Source organism: Micropterus salmoides, unplaced genomic scaffold (genome assembly GCF_014851395.1).
Source record: "Micropterus salmoides isolate LMB-PRFRI ecotype aquatic unplaced genomic scaffold, ASM1485139v1 Ms_hic_scaffold_196, whole genome shotgun sequence".
In the NCBI taxonomy this organism is placed as follows: Eukaryota; Metazoa; Chordata; class Actinopteri; order Centrarchiformes; family Centrarchidae; genus Micropterus; species Micropterus salmoides.
The window spans coordinates 29,086-38,215 of NW_024041106.1; the positions used below are offsets into that span (position 1 = coordinate 29,086).

General features: G+C 40.0%; 1 protein-coding gene across 1 annotated transcript; it reads left to right on the plus strand.

Moving 5' to 3' along the window:
- The first annotated feature begins 513 nt into the window (after positions 1-513).
- LOC119911211 (mitochondrial fission regulator 1-like) lies at positions 514-7,173 on the plus strand. Its single transcript, XM_038730023.1, is given in 9 exon segments — positions 514-654; positions 1,291-1,440; positions 1,549-1,656; positions 1,760-1,772; positions 1,775-1,868; positions 2,337-2,548; positions 3,604-3,985; positions 4,901-5,059; positions 5,234-7,173. Coding segments are annotated over 7 exon segments (942 nt in total). The 5' UTR covers positions 514-654; positions 1,291-1,425; the 3' UTR covers positions 5,019-5,059; positions 5,234-7,173.
- The last annotated feature ends 1,957 nt before the right edge of the window (positions 7,174-9,130 follow it).

A 9,130-nucleotide genomic window follows, 5' to 3' on the forward strand; every position in this document is an offset into this window, starting at 1 on the left:
AACCATTTGAATAGTTACTAGTAACTATTTCCATAGTTATTAATAATAGTTATTAGTTAATGGTAATTTAGATAGCCTGCTGGTACCTATTAATTTGTCACTTGTAGGCTAACTATTCCAAAAGATAGCCTACAAGTAACATTTTCTTTCTTACTAGTAATGATTTGGAGTCTACCAGTCATTCACTAATGAGTAGTAGTAGTAGTCATAGTAACATTTTTACTAGTAAGAATGGGATAGTGACTAGTAGAAAATAAGTACTTGTATCTAATCAATTGTTGCTAGTAAAACGGGAATATTAAAGAGTATCTAATTGAATAGTTACTCGTGACTAGTAAATAAGTACTAGTATCTTTTAAATAGCGACTAGTAAATTTTAAGGAATAAATGTTAAACCGGCTTGCCATGGGTTACAGTTTACTCCATAGTATCCTGTATTCAGCACTGCTCACCTCCACCTGTGGGGGCGCTCTTGTACCAGTTCTGATAGAGAACGCTCGTGTCGGTTCAGCCAATCAAATCACAGGAAAGAGAGGCACAGGTTTCCGGCCTAAAGAACGACAACACAACTCCGGTCTGAAAGACAAACAGGAGAAGCCGTGTCTCGTAAATTATTTAACGGGTTAGTTTTTCCACATACAGGCATAATCTACCGTAAGTTCCCGGACTCTCGCACCGTTGATTGCATTTTATGGGGATAAGCGAAACATACTGAAAAATGTTGGTGTTTGTGTACAGTTGAGGGTCATTTAGGGGGTCGTTGTTGGTGCTGCTAAAGCTAACTGACGGTGTGTGTTTTTGATACCCGTAACTTAGCTACCGGCTAATGATGAGCTGAGCAGATGTATTCACAAATCACTGCACTAAATGTGATCTTTCTGGCGTTCATTATTTTGTTTTGTCCGCGTCCGTCAAAGTAGGCTGTAGCTGCACCGTTAACACAATCTGTGTTGGTTAGTCAGCTAGCTGTGTTAGCACTGCTCCTTCATATGTTGATCAAACCACGGTGAGCTGATTAAGTTTACCAACATAAGCAAGCGTACGTACCCAAGTAATATCATGTATTTTCTAGTGATACTAAAAAGCAAAAACTAAGCAAATTCAGAAGCTTTATCAACCACATGAATTTGAGACCTTACCATGAAAAGTTACTTGCTTAGTCAATCAGTCATCAAATAATGATTAGTTTCTCTTGTGCCAGTTTTCTAATGCTCTCTAAACTGTTTGTTTTAATTTGGCGGTAAAGTAATGATGCACTTAATTTCTCCTGCTGGTTGTTTATATCAACAGATGCTCCAGTAACTAATCACTCATTAAATCCCAAGAGTTGGCAGTGGTACTGGCATGGCTGTTTACTGAACTGCTTCTTCCTCACCAAGCATTGGTGTGCAACTTCCCAGTGAACGAGACTGAACTACTATCATCATGGAAACAGAAACAGTGAGTTTGCTTCCTAGCTGACCATAACCTGTTAAACTTAACAGTGCCTTTCTCCCACTTTATTGTACAGGATTGCAAATTACAGACTCATTTATAAATGCTTTGCAGGAAGTAATTCCCATTTGGCAGAATAAGCCTCATGGATCCACCCGTAGCGTTGTGAGAAGAATAGGTTCCACTCTTCCACTTAGACCTCCACAAAGGGCATGTTTCCAGGTACATATCAGATCTCATAAGTCCTACATGCTTGTTGTATAAAGTATATTCCCCAATAGAAATGCATGTGTATACACCATTAACTTATGTCCTTGTGTATTAGGAACTACCAGGCCTGCCCCTCTTAGGCCTATGGATGGCCCTATGGTTCCTACTTTGGCAGACATAGCCTGGATTGTTGCAGATGAAGAAGAGACATATGCCAGAGTGCGGTAATTATCCAGTCAAGCCCTAAGTGACAACCACTAAGGTTGTTAAGTAATGCCAAGTCACTACTCCACAAATGCATTATCAGATACTTTCTGTGCTTTTAAGTTATTAGGAGCACATGTGCAGCCTAAAGAAATGCAGTATATGGTTATAATTTCCTGTTTTTGTTGAGACTGTGTCAGAGAGGTGTGCATTCAGCTCTATAATGATTTATCCAGCCCTAGGTTGTGGTGAAAGTTGAACATTATTAACTTAAGGAAGACCGGCATTATTACTGTGCTATTGGATAGGGCTGTGTCTTTAATAAACTGCTGGCAAAGTTTTGATTAATACTGCGACATTTTATGAGGAGAACAGAAATGCATCAGATGGCATGCAGCATTCTTCATAAGCTGGACCCAACCCTATGAGGTTTGATATAATAAAGGTTACTGTTCAGTAACACTGATCACCCTCTCTTCTGTTTTCAGGAGTGACTCTCGTCCTCTGAAACACGAATGGCGGCCCACGCCCCTCCTGGTTCTCCACAGGAACTCATCTGTGCCTAACTTCCGCCGTGAGGGCAAAAGGATGGAGGGACTTAGGAAGCCTGGGGTGACGGCGCTGAACCGTACTACCGCCCTGCAGGACGAGCTCAGCAGACTCCGTGCGCAGATCGCCAAGATTGTGGCAAGTGATTCTGGTAGGTAACCAAATCAAGGGTTGCAGTGTACATAATTTAAACTCGTTTCCCATACATTGATTTATTTGTGGCAGCCAGCCACAATATCACATACAACATAGCTATTTTCAATTTTCTTTTTACTATTTATAATGAGTAAAGTTGTATCTCATTGTAGAGCTGACTCAGAAAATTCTAATTCTGTGAGAAACACTGACTGTAGATTTGAATTGTGATAAACACACAGGGATGTGAGATATGGTAACAAATCTTGAAACTCTACTTATTGAAACTTCAGACTATGCTTTATTGAGCCTGTGTTTCAGCACTGAGTTGCTGTCTTCATGTGACTGGGATCCTTTTGTTGCCAAGTAAGCTGACCTAATTCTCCTAAAGCTCTTTGCTACTACGATGTCTTGGCATCAGTTTGTAGGTTAGCGACCAAAGATAATCTCTGCAGTTCAGGGTCAGTTGGGTGTCACTCATTGAAAATCCAACTGGGATGGCATGAGAGAAAGTGCCTTGATCGTGTGTATTGTATTCCCGCTGATTTTAAACTTAATTCTTTCTCTAAAAGAGGAACATAAGAGACTTCAGCTATCAGATTTAAATAGCTATTGTCAAGCTGGTCTGCACCCTGAGTTCTGTGGATTTTGTGCCGTGAGATGGTCTGTGATTAGGGGAAGGCCCTCACGTAGACTGGGCCTCCATGCTTGTATATCATAGTGTCATGTGTATAAGTACAATGATGCAGTTAGCTGTGGGGTAGGTAATGTGATCCTTGAAGTATGTGGGCTTTCAGGGGTATAAAATAATAAATGCTTATCTTATAAAGAAATCACATACTGCTAAGAGAACACCCTCCCATAGCACTCAACTTAAGTTGTAATAGTGCCTGGGAGGGAAGCTACTGAAAACAACATACCTATATGCAAGCTTCAAATTCACATTGGAAACAAACAGAAAAATAGAAATGGCATTTGGACTACTGGATATTTTCAGTTTCCTTATCTGTTTTTTCTCAACACTGTCAAACTACAGACCCACTCAGTTCTCCACCCTGCTCTTTCTTTCAGGCTCCAACCCCCTGACCCCAGACCTGCTCTCCCCTGACGACACCAGTATGAGCTTCTCCATGGCGCCTTTCGAGACCGCGCCCTACCAGCCGGCTGCCACGGCTGCCGCTTCCTTTGTCATCAGCGATGTCACTGAGGAGGAGGAGGAGGAGGAGGAAGAAGATGAAGATGAGAAAGATGTTGTCTCTGTGGTGTCGGAGCTTGTCCCCGACCCTCTGCCGCCTGTTTCCATGACGGCATCAGCAACCTTTGACCTGGACAGACCCAGCATGGACTTCCGGGAGGCAGAGGAGGATACAGTGTCGCTGTCAAAGTCCACCAGCTTTGCTGATGTTATGGACATCCTGAAGGACATGAACCGCATGAAGATGAGCAAAGACAGGTAAGGGTTGTCAGCTGGCTGAACACTACAAAGTTTGAGTTTGCTTATTTGTTATGTGCGTGTGATAATGGAATTGTTCAAAAATTCCAACTATCAGCATCTCTCCTAAATAACACATTGTCGGGCGCCGGTTAGCTTGCAACTAGAGCGTGCGCCGCATGTTCCCACCCACAGCACTTTGCTGCATGTCACCCCCTTTCCTGTTTCTCAACTGTCCTATCATAAAAAAGGCAACTCTCCGGGAATCTTGGCGTCATCGTGAGTAGAGACTCCAGGAAGTGTCTGTGTCTGGACAAGATACAGTCCAGCACATAACGTCCTGTGAAACAGAAAATTGCTACTGGTTTGGGCATGGGCATGGGAGTGGTATCCATCTTCTCATCTAGCTCTCTGGAAGAAAGTAAATAAGTATATTTTCCCAAATGCTCCACAACTCCTTTAAAGTTAGGGTAGGCAGTGTGTTTCAGTAGCATTTTTTTGTTATATTTGTTGGAATTCATACATCATACATCCCGACAGTAATCAATAAATCCAACGCTCTGACAGAAAACATGAAAAGAATTCTTTGGCTGTCGCAGGAATGTAATAAGCACGGACAATCATTTGGTCCGAATGAAATGACTGGCTGGCCCACCTGTCTAACTCTCTGCCTGCCGACCTGCGCTCACTCTGCCCATGCAATCGTTGCTCATGAAAATGTATTTTGAGGGAGGCCTGAAGGGAGGGTGGGGATTTTGTTTGGTTGGATACTTTCAAAATTTAGCTGCCTGCTGCTAGTCTCTTCAGCACTACCTACCCCAGCTTTAAAGAATATTCCTAACATTTCTCCCTGTCATTACATCATTTGATTAGGACAGTATTTTGATAACCCTGAACCATTGTTACATTATATGGTTTGTATCTTGGTTGGTGCAGGTACAACAGAGGCTGTACGTCCCTCAGAGAGGAGGACTCAGCCAGTCTGATTTCAGAAGCTCTGAGGAAAAAGTTCGTCCTGAAGGATGAAGATACTGCCGCTATGAAACGGAAGTAGCCTGAACCATATGTTTATCAATACCTGATTCGCTGCTCCATGTAAGTTGGGACAAGATAGTAGATTGTAGTTGTTTTTTTTACATATATATTTTGTAAAATTAACCCTTGAAGGCATGTGGTAGGTTATTGTTGGTAATGTATTCAGTGGCAGAATGTTTTAGCTCACTTGTAGGTTCTTAGATGTTGTTGTTTTCTCTCCCTTATTATTTTTAGGCTTTTGCCTGTGGAATATGTACCCTTGGATCCACAACCTTGCTCCTCAGACCCAAGGCAATAGCTGTCTGCCAGAGTTAGAACAAAAAAACACTTTGTCCCAGACATTGAAAACCAAATGCGAACTTCACAGCGCTGGTGCGGTGTGAGGGGGAACAGTCAACTCTCCATAACAATAATCAGTTTCAGCACTGCATCGCGTGTTGCATCCTGTCTGTTTCTGTCTGTAAAAGGCTTTTTATTTTTGGAATAATTTTTAAATGAGGACTCAGCAGACTGGTTCCACTGCGGTCCAGAAAGTTGCCGTGTCTGGGCGTTTTTGATTTTATTTTTGTGTCTGTGTGTGTCTGTCTGTCTGTGTCTGTGTCTGTGTCTGTGTCTGTGTCTGTGTCTGTGTGTGTGTGTGTGTGTGTGTTATAGCACATTGTGGAGAGGCTGACATCCAAACAATTAGAACAGATTCATGGGACTACAAGTGAGGAATGTCCCTTTAAAAAAAAAAAATCTTTAGTCCCTATTTTCCACAGAAGTGATGCAAATAAACATGTTATTGTTTGTTTTTTCAGTTATGTAAAGAAGTCTTCTAACATACTTGAAAACCTTTTATGTACATAAGAAACCGATCTTGTGTACATGCTGAGATGTACTGTAGCTTAATACAGTGTGTATGGAGGGAAAATAACTTCGGATCTTTGCTGTTTAATATTTGCATCCCAGTACTGAGTTTGCACATGTGCACAGCATCATGTTGCTTGCTCTCCACTGCACCTCTTATGCCTATCCTCTTGTTTGTAATGAACATATTGATAGTCACTGAACCACAAGACACTAGGTTTGAAACCCAAACTATAATATGCTGTTGATAGAGTTTAATGTTTGAGGTGTATAAGTCCAAGGAATACTTAATGAGGTATGTGAGTGAAATTGCATCTTTGTTTTCAGCTGTTTGTATTTCCAGTTAAAGCAACAGATACAAGCATGCACAAGTCTTTTAGATACCCCTTTCCCAGTTTGCAGAATGTGCTAACTGGTAGATGAAACCACCTTTTATGATGTTCTTTAATGACGCAACATCAAAGAGGGGATTTCAGTTTGGGTAGAGAGACAACTGAGCTTCGTGTAAGAGTGCTTTTACATCATTCTGTATGCGGAGTTTTGACAAAACCATGTGTGAAATTCTTGTGTGAGTCTTGATGATAATGAATATTCTTGTTGACGCCTTACCACAGATCTATTGCCTGTTCCAGTGCCGGATTTTATTCCTGCATTAGTTCAAGTGCCATGGGTTTGTTTTTATCAGCACACCCTCATTGCCTGCCCTTTGGTGGTAGTGGTATTGCTGAATGGTTTAAAAATAACCCCACACAAGAAAAGATTTTGCTGTTATGTCACTTTTACCTCCACCCACGTCACTCCAACTCGGATTTTCATCTCTCACGTTTATGCCTTCATTGCTGTGAATCCTTTGGTGTAGTTTTGCAGTGTGAAAAGGTAGCACCAAGTCTGTCTGTTTGGATTGAACATGAATGTGCCCGTGTGTATCGGTGAATGCGGTGGAGTTAAAATATGTTTTGTCTTAATAGAATTGGCCCTCAACTTGTCTTTGGTAATCTTCTCTATAGGTAATTTCCTTATTGGTCAAAGTTAAGTACAAACTAACTAGCTGAGAAATCTACTATATGCAAGTTTAAATATATTAATTGTATGTCTGTACTTGAGATGTTGAACCTTCACATCATACTCTACCAACTGCATCACTACTCCTGATAATAAGTTGAGAGGATCATTTTTTTTTCACAGGCTTTGTTTGTAGTTTAAGAGTTTCTCACCATTTTACCTCTGTATAGGGTTGAGCCCATCACTATCTGTATGTTTGATTGTTTTGTTTTTTTTGTGAAGTTAGTACGTGTAAATAAAGATTGGCTGATGTTTTGAAACGGTTTTGTCTGTGGGAACAGTTCATTTATTTTGGTACTGCCACATGGGGGCAGTGCAGGTGAACAAAATTCTCATTTTTGCCACATGGAATACTAGGCAACTTCATTTACATATTTACTACAAATACAGAGGACTGATCACCAATTAAGCAAAAGAGGAGGATACTGTCAGTGGCTGAGATTATTAGGAGTCGGACAAAATAGATGGAGAAACAGGCTTTTACATTCACTTTAATATCAAGCAGTGGTGGAAGAGGTGAAAGTCATTTTATTTGTCATATAATGTACTGAATAACATTGCATTACCCAGAACAGAGAAAATCTTGTGACATGGCTTGTTATAGCTATGCAGTAGGCATTAAAAAAGCAAAGAGAGGAAAAATATATATACAAGCAAACAATGAAGAGAGCAGCAATCCTACAGAATGTATGGATGGGAGTATGGTCCGTACGAACAGAAAAATTAAATATAAGTGTGATAGTGCCTATACATTTAAAATGTGCAAATATGCGGTTTATGTACATGGGAGTGACCAGATCCTATCAAGTGTCCGTCATGTGATCAGATGATCAGTGGTTTGAGGTCTTTTACTTAAGTAGAAGTTGCAATACCAAAGTCTGAAAGTACTCCAAGTCTTGCATTCAAAATGTTATTCAAAAAGTATTATCAACAAAACTGACTTAAAATGCAATTGCAGTATGACACTATTCAGACTTATATCAACGATGCATTAATGTGTAAGCTTTTCACTGCTGTCAAGATGGAGCTAATCTTACTTAATTTATATACTTGTGGATCGTTTAATCTATAACAATGTGGATTTCTTTATAAAGTGAGTTTCATGTGTGAAATCCTTACCTACAAAGTAACTAGTAACAGTAAAGGAGTAAAAGGAAAATACAATATTATACTCTGAAAATATTCAGGTAGAGGAAGTAGCATAAAATGAGTATCTACTATTTATTGACGAAGTATACGTGCTTGGAATATCAAATCACCTTAACACTATTTTAGCTGAATGAAGCCTGACAGACAGTTGTAACACATATTACCTCTTCACTTCATCACACCATGGGGCCTGTAATTTCGAGGATTATTCTTAACCCACATTCTTTCCCATTTCCTGTTCTTTCCCAAGATGATACGGCCTCTCAGTGAGTCACAGTCTATTTTCTGTGAGAGTCCTTGGCCTACTTTGTCCCTCTTCACCTCCACAATGGACTTCCTACCTATTTTAGATACAGGGAGATGTCTGTGGAGAGCTCAATTAATAGGGCTCAGTGTCAAAATTAGGCTCTGTTATAAAATACAGGCCTTCAGTTCAAAGTGACATTGACACAATTTAATCATTATGAGATGTGTGAGAAGAATTTCAAAGCAGGCTAATACAAACTTGAATGGGCAGTTGGCCTCTCACAACACGGTGACTACATTGTAAAACTGAGATGAAAAGTCTTTATAGTGATGAAGCATTGTGATGCCCATAGGTGTGAATTTGAGTCAGACTTCAGAGTCATTAATATGATGAGTTGACTAAAACAGACTTGCACCTCGACTTTAATACCAACGACTTGTGACTTAACTTAGACTTTAGCCTTTAAACTTGGAATGACTGAGACCAAGACCAAGCCTATAGATTAAAAATCATCTTATTTAAAAAGTGTGCAGCGAATAAACTATTTATTTTTCTGACATCAAATATACTTTGAGCCAATCAAACAACTAGATCATAACTTGTGTTATCATCTTTGTAAGTAAGAAATGTATTAGGCCTACTAAAATGCTCACTATGACAATACTAAAAAGCTGTGAGCTGGTATACTATTTACCTTGTTTACCATCTTAGTTTTGCATGTTATCAAGCTAACATTTGCATACTTACAGCTGAGGGAAATAGGAACATCATTTATTTTCATGGAATTTGGTATACATTGGATAAAAGTTCAACTTTGGTCTGAT